Below are 19,170 nucleotides of genomic sequence, written 5' to 3' on the forward strand. Positions count from 1 at the left end.
AGAGGCAATTGTTACTGTTGTAGCCATCCTGTAGCGATCATGATCTGCTGGTGATAACCAGCCGTGGTGTATTTGGACAAGACTTCCTTCTTCTCTCAGAAAGTGCTCATAGTCAGACTGTTGTCATCTAGACACTTTGCTGGGTACAAAGATAACACATGCATTTCTCCTTGTTTCATATGGACCAGCCAGCCCACCAACAGGTAATGATTCTTCAGGGAGCAGTGTCAGATGAGCGGGGGTCCCCGAGGCAGCAGTTTGAGAGGGATCCCTTCATCTTCTCTCCAGATAAACAGCTGGCAAAATTTTAAGCATTTTTCTAACTGTTATCTGAACAACACAGTCAATAAATACTATGATAGGATATTGAAAAAATATTTAAAATAAGTGAAAGAACGTATTGCTCAACATGGAGTTTTAAAGATAGAGTCTTTTTCTGTGTGCATGTATGTTTTAAAAAATACTGTTTTCTTTTTTGTTTATACAAATTTTAGACCAGTCATTTTTGGAGCAGGAAGATACTGAGTTTTCAAATGGTCCTATAGACCCCCTTACATGCTGGTTTTTTAATAGAATCCTGTTTTTACAAAAACAAAAACACTATAGATATAGACACACTAAAAAGGAAAACCCTGGAGATTGTTTTTAATCTTAGAATTTGTGACAGTTGTACTACGGTTTTTCTCGTAACAAAGCCACTTCTTGTTGGAAACGTCTATTTATGTTGTTCATTTTGCCCATTTTCACTTGGAAGTTATGTGTGAGTCTCATGTCTCATGGAAAATATGACTCAGCATCTTTTGATTGAGGGCAGCTTTGACCTCACTGTTTTCTGGTGTGGCTCAGGGAGCAGCCTGGTGGTGTTCGGGGAACAGCCCATGACCTGTCCCGGTTCAAGCTAGCTGCTGCGAAGGTTTCAAGAGGCATATTGGCCAGGAGCACTCAGCTGTGAATTCTGACTCAGAAGACACTGGTTTTAATAGAGTAAACCAAAACATGGGATTTTCTGTCTCAGATGTTTAGACTTTTCCCGAAAATAGAAGGCTGTGTTTTTTAATGAGGTGCTGCGATCTTTGTACAAAAGCGTTGGGGGAACAACTGTGCTCAGAGCCCCAAGGTCAGGATATGCCCTCTGAGCTGTGCCCAGGCTTCCTGCCTTCCCAGGAGCCTCAAGGTTTAGCCGCTGCTTCCTCCTCCTCCTCCTCCTCCTCCTCCTCCTCCTCCTCCTCCTCCTCCTCCCGCTTCCTTCTCTCTCTTCCCCTCCCTTCCTCCTTCCCCTCTTCTTTCTCCTCCCTCCCACCTCCCTCCCCTTCTCTCTGCCTTCGCCCTCTTCCTTTCTTCCCCTTCCCTCCTCCCTCTTCCTTCCTTCCCCTTCCCTCCTCCCTCTTCCTTCCTTTTATTCCCTCCTCTCCCTCCTCCCCCTCCTCTCCCTCCTCCCCCTTCTCCCGCCTTCCCCTTCTCCCTTCCCCCTTCCCCTCCTCCCCGCCTTTTCTCCTCCTCCTTCCTCCTCTCTCCTCCTCCATGGGATCTTGCATTTACTGTTCTCTCTGCTTGGAAGGCTGTGTGCCCAGCTGCCCATGGGACTGCTTTCTTTCCTCACCTCCTTTAGGGCAGGGTCCATTCACCCACCCCACCCCTGCCTCCTGGTTGTGTTTTTAGTGCAGAGACTTCATGACCTGCTGTTCCTCATTTGCCCGCTCTTCCACCTGGAGCACCTTGCGGGGCTGCCATGGAATGGGATGTTTTGCATTCATCCTACTTTATCTGCAGTAATTCCACAGCTTAGCAGTTCCAGTTAACTTTGAACTTTTATTTTTTTTCTATTTCAGAGACTTGATATTCTTTCAGTGTGCTTTTTAATTAAATGTGACCTAGACAACTTCTCCTTCCTCAGCCTCTTCAGTGAGTAAAGAGGTTCTTGTGGGGGAAATTGACTAGAATTAGGCTCCATTTCCCTCTGCTACATGTACTTTATTCCTGTAACTACAAAGAGGCGTCATCTGAAGTGTTTGCCTTTCTGCCTCTAAAGCTACCTGGCGCCTGTTGGTTGCTGACTTCTGCAGAAATCCTCTTGATTCAGTGTCTTGACCTCCAGCCACCTAAAACCAGCCTGGGAAATGTTCTGTTGAGAACACTACTGTAAAGTCTCAATTAAGAAAATGCTTGGGGGAAAGAGTGTTCTAGTTAACTTAATTTTTGCTTAACAGAGCACAACCAGTATTTTTGTTACAAGGAGGCAGCATTATGTAAAAGTAAGATTATAAACTTTGGAAGAAGACATTCCATGATTTAAAGCCTTTCTCTCACTTGAAACCATGTGACTTAGGGCCTCAATTTTCTCATCTGTAAAAAGGATATAACAATTGTTATCTTACTGGGTTGTCATTATATTAAATGGGCAACATGTGTAAATCATTTATCAAGATGTTTAGTGGCTACATGGGAGCTTGGCAAAACAGAATTCCTTTCTCTATTATTTTGTTTTTGTTCTTAGAACTGAGGCCTTATTCACAGGTATATGGCATTTTAAAAATGTTTTGTTAATATAGGATGTTGAAACAAAAGATAATAGTTGTGGTAGCTCTGTATGTTAGAATATTTATAAATTAATCATTGAGTATTTGTTGAATGTTTATTATAGCTCAGATATTATGCAAATAAATAAAGAGATTGTTTCATTCTTTTAAAAATGCTTAGATATTCTTTGCATCTTCTAAAAATTGAATGTGGAAAAACTTTTGGTAGAAGAGCCATCATGGCAGGTAAAAAATGGCAGACAGAGCCCATCCATTGACCTCCTCTTGCTTACAAAAGGAGCAAAAACCCACTCAAAAGCAGTAAAACAGGAAGAGACTGAGGTCCACAATGACAAAAAGGGAAAGGAGCCAGTATCAATGAAGCATAAGGACAAACACCCAGAGAGCAGGTCTCGGAAGGAGGCATCACAACCGCTGGGGCAGAAGGCCTCCACCTGGGGACACTGGGAGCAGACTTGGTCCTGGAGGAGCTGGCTTTGACAGAGAGCTAAAAACAGGGGAGCCATTGGTAGTTTTTGTAAAGAACAGTCTATATTGCAATCCCAGCTACTCAGGAGATTGAGGCAGGAGAATCGCTTGAGCATGGGAGGTGGAGGTTGCAGTGAGCAGAGATTGCACCACTGCACTCCAACCTGGGTGACAAAGTGAGACTCCGTCTCAAAAAAAGAGGACAGTCTACTTGTTACCCCTTGAACTATAAGCAGAATACTTAAGCTAGAATAAAAAGGTAGATGGACAGACAAACATAAGGCTATGGAGAATGAATGGCCCCAGAGAAAAGGCATTCACATTCTGGGATGCAGGGTCCTTTCAGAATAATGGTGATTGTTTCACGTTTTTAAAGTGAAGTTGTCAATTGACATCTCCTGGTTCATTCATATGTATAAAAGGACAGGGAGATCATTTGAAAGGGAGTCCCTGCTGTGAAAGATATATCAAATTAACAAAAAGGGAGAAAAAAGATCCCAAAGGAACACAAAACAGAACTTCAGAAAGTATTTATACCCTCTGAGACATTTAGAAATTTATTTCACCCATGAAACAAGAACAGGATGCTATGAAAAATGAACAATCAGAGGACAAAAAAAAGTCTTGGGAGTTACAATATGGTTACTGAAATAAAAATCCAAAAGACCAGTTAGAAGATAAAGTTGAGGCACTTTCCAAAATAAGAAAAAGGAAAATATTGGAAAAAAGTAAGAGCATATTGAATCAATCCAGAGTCCTAAAACCCAACTAATAAGAACCCTAGAAAGAAAAAACAGAAAGTAGAGGGGAGAAAATTGTGAAGGAACTGATTCTAATGAGTGTGCATTTCTAGATTGAAAGGGCCTTTCAATTACCTAGCACAATGTATAACCCCTGCTACACTTAGACACATTTTATTTTATTTTTTTCAGACAGGGTCTCACCCTGTTGCCCAGGCTAGAGTGCAGTGGTATAATCAGAGCTCACTGCATCCTCAGCCTCCTGGCTCAAGTGATCCTCCCACCTCAGCCTCCCAAGTAGATGGGAACACAGGCACAGATTATCAAACCTGGCTAATAAAAAAATTATTTTTGTAGACATGAGGTTTCACTATGTTGCCCAGGCTGGTCTTGAACTCCTGAATTCAAGGGATCCTTCCACTTCAGCCTCCTGAGCAGCTGGGATTACATGCATGTGCCACCACGCCTGCTGATTTTTTTTTTTTTTCCGGTTATAGACAGGGTTTTGCCATGTTGCCTAGGCTGGTTTCAAACTCTTGGGCTCAAGAGAGTGGCTCACCTTGGCCCCCTCAGAATGCTAGGATTACAGATGTGAGCCACTAAGCCTGGCCAAAAATCATTCTTTACTTCATTCAAGAACTTCGAAAACTTACCTTTTCTTAAGTTACTTAAGGATGCTCAAGCAAAGTGAGAACATATGCCAAGAAGAAGAAGACAGTGAGGTCCAGGGAATGATGGGTATTACCCAAGAATGCAGCGGAAGACCGTCTCAGAGTGATGAGTCTGCAGTGAACAAGAAAGGGAATGTCTCTGTGTTCAAAGGGAGCTCAAGAGATTGCCTGCACATGGGTAAAAGAGAACAGTATAAAAGGCTTTAAAGGAAGTGCAGCCGTTTTCCCCACTCTCATGCCAGAGGCATGCTCTTCTCCATGTAGGCCTTTGTTCCAGTATTTAACTCCATCTTCTAATAATATGTGTCTATTGCTATTTCTTGATTTACCAATTTTGAACATTATCTATTGACCTGATGTGATAGATGAGCTTTTTTAGCTCATGCCTCTTCATACATCCTTCTCAAAATATAGTCCAAACCATATGTTTAGGCCTTTTGTTGTTTACCTTTGTAACTCTAAGGTATATACATGAGAACACACGTGCACACACACACAGACACACACACACACACACACACACACACAATTTCTTGTGCTATTGGAAACAGTAGCTTTTCGCTCCCTATTGTGTAATGGGAAGCCACACTTACCCTCAGTTCTCTTTGGCTCTTCCACTTCATTCTGTCTTCTACAGTTTTATATCATCAAGGTTAAAAATATTTACATTCTGTTTCCTAGGCACAATTACATCTGGCATTTTAGACTACAGATCAATTCTAAAGTTGAAATAAACATATAGTGTTTATGGTTTTTATGTAAAGATTACTGCACCACTAGACAGTATAGAAAGATTATATTTCTTCTACAGATTTTCTCCCCTGGGATTTCTAATTGCCTTTCCTTTAAAAAAAAATGTATTTGCATAAGTGTGTGTGTGTGTGTGTGTGTGTGTGTATGTATATATATATGTATATATATATACACATATATATATATTTGTAGGCATGAGGTTTCACTATGTATATCTTCTAAAAATATATATATGTATATCTATATCTCTATAACTATATATATATATATCCATGTATTATTTAAAGACACACACACACACACACATGTTACAAAGGTAAATAATTGAAGTAGTAAAAATCCTGTTTGAGAGTATTGTGAAGTGGTGGGAACTAAAAGCTCATCTGTTGTAGCGGAGAGCCATTAGGTAATGTCTAAAATTGGCTAAAAACAAGACATAGCAATAGATGCATATAATTTAAAGACATAAAGCTAAAAACTAAGATAAGGCATTAACAGATTTAGGGGAGATTGCGTTAGGGGGAAGGGGTATGGTTTTGTTTCATTTTAAGCCTCTCTGTACTGTTCTTTTTAATTTATGTGCACATGTGAATTTGATTGAAATTTAAAACAACTTTTGTAAAAGGAAGAAAATACACCAGAATTATATGCTGTAATGAGCACTATCCTTGCTATTGGGATATCTGGATTCTGGTCACTTAAGTAAAATTCTACTGAAATGTTTTTGCACAGTTTCAATAGAAAATGCACAGCTTTGCCATCAGAAGATGTACATAACCTTGATCTTGCTGTGGCAGTTTCCATAAGTCAAATTTACCTTGGAGGTGACCTTGCATGTATATTACCATTGCTCTTCTAAGGCTCCATGCGAATCAACACAGAGGATGGCTTCCTCCTCCTGTGGTGGAACTGAAACCCGTGATGGAGGGGTGCATGCAATGTCTGCTATATTTGGCCCTAAGGGGCTGCAGACTCAGCCTTGGGGTCCACAGCACAGTCCCTTGGGGTTTGCCAGGAGGTGAGACCCACCAGTCTAGGGACGAGGGGACTCAGTGGCCCCAGGACCATCCTCCTCAGGCATCCTCCCCAGCCCTGAGCTGGGGCTTCCTCATCTGCCACTGTGGCTGAGCGGTGATTAATGCCAAATTAGCACCTTGCTCAGTGACCTTTCAGCGTTAGCCACCGCCTTCCTTCACTTCTCATAACTATTTGCAAATATTAGCTTCTCCGGTCGTTTCTTCCTCATCAGCAACATTCACAGATGACAGGCAGGCCGTTAGTCTGACTGGCATTCTGTTGATATCCTTTGCCCCATCATAAGTGTGTCTGAAATCTGGCATCTTGTCAGAAATCTCCTAACCAGCCCAAGAATCTCGGCAATTTTACAAAGGGAAGGCATCAGCAGGAAGGTATCTGGAGAAGCATGGAGGGTTAGCTAAGAGGCCGACAGTCTGGGGAAGGGGCAGGCTGCCTCAGCCCCCCAGGGATCCAGGGGCTGAGTGAGAGTCAGCTTCACATCCTGCAAGCAACATACAGGTTTTAAAACATTAATTAGTTGGCTCTGTCTGCATCAAGCCTTTGTTTCTCTTTTAGAATTCACATGCACCTTTAACACAAAAATCACATACTGCTTAGGCAGTGCAAGCCAGAGCACAGAGCTGTGGGAAATCGGTGTTGATGAGAAGCCAGTCCTCTCTTTCTTGTTGTTCTCTCTCAGTGGCCGTCATTGCACCACTCGCCGGCAAGCTAGAACCTTTCAGTTGCCAGAATCCTCCACTGCTCACAATGGTGGTGGGTCCCTTCAGTGTGAAGCACAGATAAAGCATTTTGCATTTGTAGTTATTTAAATTTATTTTTATTTTCAGTCTCTTACATCTCCGCCCTTTATTGAAATTCCTGTTCTAGAAGTATTTGATTGGTCATCATTTTCCTTAAATAAACAATAGTAAAGTGCACTGAGGATAGTTTAATTTTGATGTTAAGTGTATTTTGGAGAAAAGCGGCAAAAATGTGTCCTATTTTTTTTCTCCCTTGTCACCAGAAGTATGAGCTAAATTATTTATAGTTTGATACTCAAAAAAACATAGATTGAGGATATTTACTTTACAGAAAGGAAAAAGGGATTGAAACTGCAGCAACAGAACTGAACACTTTGTTAATTGAATATATTGGCTCCAAGGAAGCACATTTGGACACGAGTAAGAATGCCCACTGCTTTCCAATGACACTGTGCCTGACATAGTGCCTGATACATGAAATATTTGTGGAACTGAGCACATTCCAAAATAGCAGGTAGACTAGGTAACTCAGTAAGCAAAGTCTTAAATCAATAAAAGAAAAAGCCAGCAAGCAGTTTGGAAAATGGCAAACAGTTTAAATAAAGCTCCTTAGCCACACAACACACAGAGCAGTGGCATAAGGCGCTGTGGATTCCGCCAGAGGACACTGGCTGGGCCTGGACCTCAGCTCCTGTGGTCTGAGAAAGGCCATCAGCAGTGACCCTGCCCCGGGGGTTCTCATGGGGGCTCAGATAGGGCCATGAGATTTGGGCTTCCTGTTAGTGTAGCTTGACAATAGTCTCATTTGTCATGCTCCAGTCATCCTATCTCCTGTCTGCCATTTCACTTTCCATGGTTTCTGTTACCCTCAGTCAACCATGGTCCAAAAATAGGAGAGTACAGTACAGTAAGATGTTTTGAGCGGCAGAGAAGGACCACATTCACGTAACTCTCATTACATTATGTTGTAATTGTTCTGTTTCATTGTTGTAGTCAGTCTCTTAGTGTACCTTATTTACGCATGTATGATAGGTATGTATACAGAGCAAAAACTTCTGATCTCTTCTACTCAGGATGGGTTTGTGTTCCAGTAAACTCATCAGAAGTTGAAAATATCGAAAGTCAAAAATGCATTTTTGTAGCCCTGTTGTAAGTCAAGGAGTGGACTAAATGTGTGTGGCTTTTGCACCATTATAAAGTTGAAAAATCCTGAGTAGAACATCATACATCAGGGACATTGTGTATCTGTAGGGATTGGTACTCTCTTCAGTTTTAGGTATCCACCAGGGGTCCTGGAACGTATCCCCCTCAAATAAGAGCAGGGTGTCCCTGTACTTAGAATTTTATGGATATTTCTGTTTCCTCTGCTACAGGAGATATTGGCACATCTGAAACCATGGCCCCCACCATTGTGGTTCCCCCAGGCAACAGAAGTGTCGTGGCTGGATCCAGTGAGACCACCTTGGAATGCATAGCCAGTGCCAGGTACGAGGGGTGTCTCCTGTGAGAATCCTAGTAAATATTTACATGACCTGTGATGAGCTGATGACAGGAGGAGACACTGGTGCGTGGGGTTCAACCTTCTAGCAACAGTGGTCTTGTTTGTCCAGATGGGCCGTGAACACGATATATGGGTAGATAAGGAAATGGACATGCTGACATCTTCCAGACCCCCCATTGCAACAGGGCGGTACTTTCTGTGTAGCTCTGGGTGGTAGTGGGGCTCCTCTGAGACATTCTCTAGGCAAGAAGGAGGAGTGGAGGCAGAGGAAAAAGTTCATTGCTCTTCTCCCTGTCATCATCCAGGGTGTTCTCTGACTCCTTAGTGGTCACTTCAGAATCAAGTTTGGACCATCCTGCCTTCCATGTAGCTGTGTCCCCTCATAGTATTTATTTTAAACATCCTTTTCCTGAGCAAACAGAATCATTAACACTCATGGTCCATTGCTGCTGCAATTAGCTATCCTTGCTCAATAGCCCTTGAGCAGAATGCATCATCGATGCGTGCTGGGAGGGAGTAGAGTTATTTCTGGATTGATTTTTCTGTGTCCTTTGTTCAACCTGCCATGCTTCCTGGTAGACCTAGCTTTGTCAAGCCTGGTGCTGAGTACCTGAGACAATGATCACTGCCTACATGAGTCCCAATCGTCGTCACAGACGCCTTTCATTCCCACAGACCTGTGGAGGAGCTGAGTGTGACCTGGAAGAGGAATGGAGTGAGAATCACCAGTGGCCTCCACAGCTTTGGAAGACGCCTCACCATCAGCAACCCGACGTCTGCGGACACTGGGCTGTACGTCTGCGAGGCGGCGCTACGCAGGAGTGCTTTTGAACCAGCCAGGGCGAAGGCCTTTCTTTTCATCATAGGTAATGTCCGGGCCACTAACGGTGGTGTTGTCAGCATCTCAGATAGCATCCGACACTGACACTTCTGCAGACACAAAATCGCGTATTTCGGTGACTTTATTTGTGACTCGATAAATGAAGGTGAGGTTGAGGTTATCTTCTAAATCCTTCCTAGTCTTCTTTCTCAAGAATATAAGTCCATTAAATTCAAAGTGTTGATGTTCTGAATATTTTCAAGAAATGTCCTTCTGAATTCTCTAGTCATGAAGCTTGGGAAATAGATCAGTGAAGCCCCTGTCATATAGATCCCTCTCCTGTTCTGGCTTTTAGGCCACTAAGCTTTTCTATAACTCTTACTTAGCTATCATGATTGGTATTCAGAAATTATTCTATTATTGCTGGCCGGGTGCGGTGGCCCTCATGCTTGTAATCCCAGCACTTTGGGAGGCCGAGGTGGGTGAATCACTTCAGGTCAGGAGTTTGAGACCAGCCTGGCCAACATGGTGAAACCCCATCTCTGCTTAAAAATACAAAAATTAGCCAGGTATGGTGGCATGGATCTGTAATCCCAGCTACTCAGGAGGCTGAGGCAGGAGAATAACTTGAATCCAGGAGGTGGAGGTTGCAGTGAGCCAAGATCGCAGCATTGCACTCCAGCCTGGGTGACAAGAGCAAAACTCCATCTCAAAAAAAGAGAAGAAAGAAATTATTCTATCATTGCTATTATTTTTTTGACCTAGGAAAAAGTTTAAAACTATTGGATGGTACCTTCTGTTAAACTAAAAAAAAAAAAAAAAAAAAAAGGAGAACAGAGATGCTTCCTAAAACTGGGCAACATATTACTCCTGAACCACAGAGAGGAAGGACGTAAAATTAAGTCCATTGGACTTGCCCAGCTCTCAATGCTGGAAAGTATTAACGTTTAGGGAGTGTGCATTGTACAGTGGCTAAGGAAATACTAAACTTATTTTCAGTTTATGATAAGATTAAATTGTGAAGCAAGTGCCTTTATGTCTCTTATTTCTCCAGCTACTGTCATGGGTTTATTCTTAAGTGGCTGTGATGACTATCATAGTGGCCTGTCTTCTGCAGTAGCAGCCACTGTTGATAAGAGGGAGCCGTAGAAGCCCCCCCTAGGAAGGAGAATCTCCACTTCATCTCTCCTCTTTGAGAACAAGGGGAATTGAGAACAGGAAAAATCAAATAAGAAAACTCGCGGAGAGCCCCTTAAATAAAAAAATTTGCTGCTTTGCAAAGTAAGAAAAAAAGCTTGTATTTTCCTATAAAATTAGCAAGAGTATCAAGGAATACTGCATAAAAGGCAGTTTGCCTTGATCACTTTTCTCTCATCATTAGGAAATGGCTATGTGTCCTAACTGAGACTCTTCTAAATACAGTGTTCTCTCTGAAAGAGAAAGGCTGTTAAAAGCATCAGGGGAAGCCGGCTTTGAATCACCAATCACTGTGGATTCTACATGAGGGGCCTAAGCTGGTACTGCTACCTTTTTCATCTGTGCTTCCGCTGTAGATGTAAATATCACATCCCATTCTCTGTAAAGACTTTTTCATCAGGGTTGATCTATAGTTATATGAGCACAGCACATTATAGATTGAACCAAAATTAAAATTTGTGATGTGTAAATCTCTAGTAGACAGACTATACTATGTTCAAACATTTTAAGGTAATCTAAGCAAGAGAAGAAATTTATCTCCCTGTAAAGTAGAATGGTTGTTTCAATCATAATTCCTTTTTAAAATAGTTTATCATATGAACTTTGGTTTTGCATTTACATCTGAATTCCAGAGCAGATTGTTTTTGTGTTCTCTGGAGTTAGCACCTCTCCGTGTTCTGACTTTTAAAGGTACAAGAACACACTTCACTTCTTTATGAGGTTGATTTAAATTCTCCTTTTATTCTTAAGAATTTGCTGTGACAAGTAGGATTCTTGTGGTTGGCGCATACTGCAAAAGCTCTGAGGAGAGTGTCTCTGTCAATTGCCAGGGATTTGGATGAGAGTATAACCCCACGCCCTGCAGCCAGAGCATTACTGGTTTCACAGGGCTGTCACTGTGGACCTGTCAAAAGAGCCATTCGTAGGAGCACACAGAGGAGAGATAGAGAAACAAATTGCCTCCTATCGCTTGTATTTTATACTGATGAGACAAGACAGGCTAGAAGTACTGTTTGCCCCACCTGCCCAGTCCCCTGCTGTGTTGCTTAATTTCTGTGGCTTAAATCCGGAGCACAGAGGTGGTTTCCATGCACCACCCTGCCATTGGCTGCCATGTCCTGTGGAGCAGTCCCTCTACACCCTCCCTTCCCGCCTCCCCTCTACACCCTCTGCTCTCCCCTCCTGCTTCCCCTATATACCCTCCCCTCCTGCCTCCTCTCCATGCCCTCCACCCTGTCCTTCCACTTCCCCTCTATGCCCTCCCCTCCACTCCCACCTCTTTTCTAAACCCTCCCCTTCTGCTTCTCTTCTAAGCTCTCCCCTCCTCTCCCTTCCCACCTCCCCTTTACACCCTCCCCTCTCCTTCACTCCAGCTTCCACTTCCGTTCTATGCCCTCCCCTCCTTTTCTACCTCTTCTCTACACTCTCCCCTCCTGCCTCCCCTCTACTCCAACCTCTCCCACTTCCCCTCTCCCACCTCTGCCCTCCCCTCTTGCTTCTCCTCTACACTTTCTGTCCTCTCCTCCTGTCTCCCCTCCACACCCTCTGCTATTCCCTCCTATTCCCCCACAGCGTGCATGCGCACACACACCCACAACCCCCCACACACACACGCACACTCCACGCCACAGCTGTTCCCAGAACACAAGGAGGCTGCAGCCCAGCAGAGCCCCCAACTTTCTGGCCTCCATGTGTGACTTCCAACTGCAGGTGACCCCCTGTCCTCCCTGGCAGCATCCTTGGCCCAGAGCCAGCTTTGCCCTCTGCAGCAGGCAGAAGTGCTAGGGGCCGACACCCCCCAGGCACACCCTCAGGCACACCCTCAACCAGTGTCTGAGGGGAGCTGGTGGGTGAATACTCAGGCCCCTTAGCTACCCCTCCTCTACATTGGCTCCCAGAGTGTCTCTGGGCATGAGGCTGCAGCCGCCCACCTGGGAGCTGCAGGATAACAGGCTCTTTATAGCCAACCCCACACTCTCAGTGGTGTTTCCCTCACCACCCAAAAAACTGCCAGCATCAAACCTGTCTCAGGGCCTGCTTCTTGGGGAGGCCAACCCAAGTCTGGGTCTGTTCCTGCAGACCCTGTGCACCTGTTCATGCCTGTGCCTAGGAGGAATGTGCTTCAGGCCCTGGTGCCGTCTCCCCTGGTTGGCAAGGGCTGTGTGTCCATGACCCACCTGGTTAGTAAGAGCTGCGCATCCATGGCTCCCCTGGTTGGTGAGGGCTCTGCATCTACGACTCACCTCAAGCATCCCCTCTGCTGTGCAGCCCTGGGATGCTTCGCCCTGGGGCAGACTACTGCACTCTCAGCTGGGCTCTTGCAGCCTGGGGGATGTGCCAGGATATGACGTAAAACTGTGGGCTCTGGGGACATAGTGGGGACAGCACAGCATGACATAAAACTGTGTGGGCTCTGGAGACACAGCGGTGGTAGCACAGCATGATGTCAAACAGCACAGGCCCTGGGGACACAGCGGGGCCAGTGTAACACGACATCAAACAGTGTGGGCTCTGGAGAGAGAACCAGGGTCCACTTCTCACTGCACCATTCACTGGCCCGAATGAGTGTTGGTCTCAGTTTCCACATCCATGAAACAAAGGAGATGTAGAGGATGCCAGCTCATATTGTGAAGGTTCGATGTAATCATGTCTGTCACGGAAGCACTGAATCACCATTATTTGCAGTTGGCATAACTCCCCTGTTATCACACACATCCCATTGTACTAGCTATTTACCAGTAATCAGTTACGTGACATACATTTTTCATGTTTACTGTCTCTGGAACCAAGATGTGTCTCACCACCTATGACACCATTTTTTTTTCCTTGGAGTTAAGTAAGACAAGGATGTGTCTGTGAGATACATCTTTCCCTCCAACACATGGCTTCCACATTGTCTCTTTATCACACATGAAGCTGGCAGCTCCCACACGCACCCTGTTCCTGCAAGCGTGCAGATGCCAGCATGCCAGCTCGGGAACTTGGAGGGCGAGTTTCAACTGGGATAGACTCTTACCTGGTGGGGCATCTGCTGCCACCCCCTTCAAGTTGTTCATGGAATTCAGTGCGTGTGGCTGGAGGGCTGGCCAGGGGTCCCGTTAGGTTCCAGAGGCTCCCACATCCCTGGCTCATCTCCAGAGCTGGCAGCTGCAGCCGGGTTCTTGTCACACATGGAAGCTCTCTGCTCTCCCCTGTGCCTCCAGATGCAGAAAGTCCTCTCCTTTTAGGGACTCACATCATTACACTGGGCCCACCCAGCTAATCCAGGCAGTCTCCCTATTTTGAAAGGTTGAATACCTAATCCCACTTGCACAGTCCCTCTTGGCCAAGTAACACAGCAGAGTCATAGGTTCCAGGGAGGTGAATGTGGACAACTCTGGGAGCCATTCTGCCCACCACAGTGGACTAGCGTGCAGTGCAGGGCAGCCAAGGGGACACATGGGACTTGGTGCTCCCAGAGAGGGGTGATCTGGAAGAAATGGGGAAGCAGTGCAGAGAACATCTTTGGGTCTCACAGTGATCCCTACACAGGAGCACAGGAGAAGCCTTGCAACTCAGAGGCCAAAACCCAGCCGCACTGGGAGTAGGAGAGCAGGACAAATGTGTGGTGTTGAGGGGGCCATCTCCCCCACGGCTACCTCTATCAGGCCCAAGCCTGCAGTTTGGCACACTGGCATTTTGGAGAATGGAGTCATCTGATAGAGGCCCTTGGTTTGGGGGCAGTCTGGGAGGTATACCCACCTCCCGTCCTAAGACTGGGGAACTAGAAGCTTGTGCTGACCCTGGAGGCAGCTGCCATGGGCTCTGGGCCATGTGGAAGGCAAAAAGCCTATGCTGGCCTTTTCCTAACATCCTGACTTCACACAGGGAATGAGAATCTTTCCCTGATGTCTTCATATTGTTTCAAAAGAGGGAGAAGTGTTTGTTTCAATCCCCGGTGTTTTTGGCTGCAGTCAGGATCAATTTTCTGAAGTCCAGGGTGGGCCCGTGTTGGCAGAGTACCCTTTCTAGACAGAGTTGCTGCTGATTAGCTAAGACATGCCCTCGCCCTCTTGCCCTTTGAAGAGTAAGTGGTTGAGAGTCTATGCACATAATGACTAATTCAAAACATATTTTCCCCACTGTTTAACTCACAGCCTTTTCACAGTCAATAGGCTTAGGGATTTCTCCACGTTTTTTCCTTAGAGTAGACTATGTGTAAAAATCTAGCTGGAAATGGGAGAAACCCCAAATAATAGGAAGGGTTGGCAGGGAGAGAAGTGGTAATTCACATAGTGGGGAGGTACCGAGGGGAGTTCCGAGGCTGTGCAGGGCATGGGCAGCTCCACACCTGCTCCCTGTGCACAGCTCCCTGGAAGTCTTTCCAGAACAAGCTAGGAACATCCACAATAAATAGCCAAATGTTTTCCACCCATGCCTAGCACTGAGCTACCAAAACGGCCCAGGACTTTGACCCCTGCAAGCAGTGGCAGGCTGCCCCCCAGACCTCACCCAGGCCACAGTACAATGGAGAGTGTGGAGTGGGGTAAGTTTTCCCGCCAGGCGACATGCTGTGTGCCAAGCGTAGGTGGTCACTGGCTGGGGTATAGGCTAGCCTGATCTGGGCCTAGAGGTCCCCAGAGCAATGCATTTGCTCAGCCAAGCTAGCTTCTGGTCACTGTGTGGAATGCCCTTCTCCCTGACTCCAGCGAGGTCTCTTCCTGGTGCTCGAGGGAAGCCCCAGGGCACTGTACCAGGGGACATAGGTAATCAGTACCTCGGGGAAAGTACTCTGGGCCCACAGGCCTTGACCGTTTGTGTATATGGATTTTGTACCACCAAAGCACAGGTCATCTTGGGTTAATCTCAAGGGAACCATGAAGATTGAAAAAAAGCAGTTCCAAAGGTTACACTGGATGACCTCCTTTCTGTAACATTCTTGAAATGACAACACTACAGAAACAGAGAGCGGATCAGTGGTTTCGAGGACCGGGGGCTTGGAGTGTCCTGGAAGGCAGCATCCTTGTGCTGATGGACATGTGGACCTACACACATGATAATGTTGAATGGAACGCGCATGTGACTCTTCCACACACACACTTGAGCCCAGGAAACCCTGGCAAGAGCTGGATAAACAAGGCTGATTGTATCCGTAGCAGTATCCTGGTATCCTGGTCATGATGTTATACTGTCTTTTTGCAAGATGTTACCATTGGGGAAAGCTGGGTGAAGGGTCTATGAGCTCTTTCAGTGTTACTTCTCACAACCACACAGGACTCTACAGTTTTCTAAAAAGAAAATGTTTGACTAAGAAGAGGAAAACTAATTAATCATAAGCAGATGTTGATGTTGAACTTATATTTTTTCCTTTTTCCCTCATATCCTTTTGATCAGATCGTGAAGGTCGATATTGACTTAACTTTCCTGATAAATACAGGTCAGGACCCGCACACAAGGGCTCTGATAGCAGGCTGCTACTGCATAGTTAGAATATAAATAATGCTGCCTTCATTATTATCGATTGAGAAAGGGTGACCAAATGGAAGATGTATGAGTTGTGCAATGAAGACGAGCTTGAAAAAGGTAGACGTTAAATGTTTGCAGTATTTCTTCAGGCTTGGTCTATACACATGAAAACCTAGGTAGAGGAATCTGCTTCCTTCTAATGAATTTGCGGTCATCTCAGCCAGGGTGGTTAATTCAGGCAGATTCTTTCTGCCTGAGTGGTCCAGGTAATCGCAGAAGTGAAACCTCACTTTGCCTCCATTCAGAAACCTTCAGCAGTTCCCCTTAATCGTTTCTTTGAAATGCTAAGTTTTCATTTCTCTTCTCCCTTCTTTAGGTCCCACCTTGTTTTAAAGGTACAGTCAATCTAGGAGGGCATGCCAAGCTATATTATCCACATTCAATGCAATCATAATGAGAATAAACCAACTCTGGAAGGCAGTTCCCAGAAATTAATTATCACACAGAAAGTGAACACAACAGCCTTTTGTTATTGTGATAATGAAATCGCTACCACCTTAATACTTGACAAACTTGGCCATGCCTCTGTTGAATTTCCGCCGAATAAACTGGAAAAATATTGCAGTTGACTCTCCAAGGAAATTCATTGTTTAATTTAACCACTATTTTTTTGTGGAACAGGCGAACTGGAGTATCTAGAGATGTGAGTGCCCAAGAGTTGCCTTTACTACTAAAGATAAATGAGCGCTCCCCTATTTTTTTCTCTTAGTTATTATTTTGCATTCCATTGAAGTATTAAATCTATATTTTGGAGAAGAACTGCTAAGAATTTTAAAAATAAGTTAATTGACGGCACTGTTCTCGATGCAGGCTGCATACCTTCCTCAGGCGCTTGACAAGCTTCCTGAGTTCATGTTTAGATACTGAAGCAAACTAGCCCATAAAATACACTGCTGTAAATATAAACCTTTATGAACCTCTTGGGGTAATCCTTCTAAAATGTGAATTAAGATATTCTATGATTCAAGCCCATAAACTGAAAAGTAGCCATCACCCTGAGTAGTAATTTGCTTTCTGAAACCCCAGACTATAAATTGCTTTTGGCCTGTGCTAAGTTCTGAGTTTGTATGCACGATGTTAACTAATGATGAAGTTTTAAAGAATAGTTTTTAAGAGGAGCCTAAACTATTTTAGGCTATATAGTCTCCCCATATCTTCCTTTGGCTTAGGGACTTTTTTTTTTTCTTGTTTGAAGAGCCACCGTATTTTACTGCTGAGCCTGAGAGTCGGATTTCAGGGGAAGTAGAAGAAACCGTGGACATCGGATGTCGGGCCATGGGTGAGTGCGGAGTGGCTGCTGAACAAAGAGGCGTGACTGGGAGGGAGGAAAACAACCTTTTTCAGTAGCAGAATTGCCATCATTCTAGGGAGACACTGAGTGTGTCGGTGAAGAGCAGACTTCAGAGGGTAGAACGGTATTGGGGCGGTGACCGTGAGTAAAGCATTTGACTTTGCCAGGCTTTTGCTTCCTCTCTTGCAAAACAGAGATAATAATATTTACCAAGCAGGGCAAAAAAGGAAACCCCCATCCACCCTAGATAGAGAGGGGACTGTGTCACATCCCATGGATTCTTCTTCAATTCTTTCTCATCCATGGGCTGATTGAGACTGGTAACCAGATCCTCTCTGTAGAAAGGGAGACTGGTATACATTTATTTGTGTAGATGTATGGGGCACAAAGTAATTTTGTTACGTTGTTGTATTGCACAGTGGTAAAGTCAGAGCTTTGAGTGTGTCTATCACTGGAATAGCTAATTTCTCATCACCGTTAAGTAATTTCTCATCACCCACCCACACCCTTTTCAGCCTCTATTGCCTGTCCTTCTGCATTCTGCTTCCATGTGCACATGTGACTTGGCACCCACTTATTAGTGAAAACATGCAGTATTTGTCTTTCTGTGTCTGAGTTGTGTCACGTAACTTCACGGCCTCCAGTTCCTTCCAAGTTGCTGCAGAAGGCACGATTTTTTCTTTTTTTGTGGCTGAATAGTATTTGAATAGGAAATGTTACTGTTTTTTTTGCCTTTTCAACTCTGGATCAACTTTTCCTTTGCAGTTCAGGTAATTCCAACCTTTGTTCCCATGCCTCATTTATGAGCTACCCACTGTCACCACCTCATGTCGGGCAGCACAGGTGACTACACAAAATCTTCTAGCAGAGACAGGCTTTTCAAGGCAATTTCGTTAACAAAACCTGTGTTTGTATTCTGGCAACTATCAAGAAATGAAAAGGATCTTTTCTCTTTTGTTTGTACCAATCCATCCTAAGGATGGCATTTTCTCCTGCTCCCTAAGAGCTCGGAGGGTAAGGATGACTACCAGTTTTGTAAATCTTCACAACAGCTCCCTAAGAGAGAGACAGTTCTCTCTCTGTACCATAGAAAAACCAAGCCCTAGAAAGCATGGTTAAGTAATGTGCCCAAGGCACTAAGAAACGGCACTGAAATGGGATACAGTACTTCTTTTGTGAAGTTATTGCCCAGTGTGTGACCTGTGGGAGTTGCTCATTAAATGCTAGGTGAATAACTTACCTAGGGTCACGTGATAATGGAGACAAGACCCAAACAAATCCATCTGCCACCAAAAGAGCCACTAGGCTCTTGCCGGGACACTAGATTCCCCCAGGACCTGAAGCCTGGACTTAGAACAAATCCCATTTGTCCATACTTGCAACTATGTGGATACCTTTCATCCCCGCGGGGCCCCCTGCCCTGACCCAGAACGGAGTCTTGCTCTGTTGCCCGGACTAGAATGCAGTGGTGCGATCTCAGCTCACTGCCACCTCTGCCCCCTGGGTTCAAGCGATCCTCCTGCCTCAGCCTCCCAAGTAACACCACCACACCTGGCTACTTTTTGTATTTTTAGTAGAGACCAGGTTTTACGATATTGGCCAGGCTGGTCTCAAACTCTTGACATTGTGATCTACCCACCTTGGCCTCCCAAAGTGCTGGGATTACAGATGTGAGCCACCGCGCCCAGCCTGCCATTTTTTATTCCTGAAAATGAGCGGTGTGTCACCCTTCCAGTGCTGGTGGTGGAGGGAGAGATCAGCCTTGGCCCAGAGACCCCCTCCTGACCCTCTGTGCTTTGTACCCACTGCTCCTGGCCCAGGACTTAGTTGAGTAGGAGTTCTGGTTCTCAGCTCCTGACCAGCTCACAGTGGCTGCTGTCCATGGATCCGTACTGTTTCTGTTCTCTAT

The 19,170-nt window shown here is 44.9% G+C and overlaps 1 protein-coding gene across 4 annotated transcripts in view; it reads left to right on the top strand.

The window, feature by feature from the left end:
* Positions 1-19,170, top strand: part of SDK1 (sidekick cell adhesion molecule 1) — a 948,273-nt gene that overhangs the window by 644,931 nt on the left and 284,172 nt on the right. For all 4 annotated transcript variants that reach the window (XM_039460606.2, XM_074390484.1, XM_074390483.1 and 1 more), the window contains exons 6-8: positions 8,321-8,432; positions 9,124-9,314; positions 17,166-17,249. In XM_039460606.2, coding sequence (XP_039316540.2) covers positions 8,321-8,432; positions 9,124-9,314; positions 17,166-17,249 — 387 coding nt within the window. The remainder of the gene's footprint in view (positions 1-8,320; positions 8,433-9,123; positions 9,315-17,165; positions 17,250-19,170) is intronic.

This window comes from Saimiri boliviensis, chromosome 20, assembly GCF_048565385.1.
Source record: "Saimiri boliviensis isolate mSaiBol1 chromosome 20, mSaiBol1.pri, whole genome shotgun sequence".
Classification (NCBI taxonomy): domain Eukaryota; kingdom Metazoa; phylum Chordata; class Mammalia; order Primates; family Cebidae; genus Saimiri; species Saimiri boliviensis.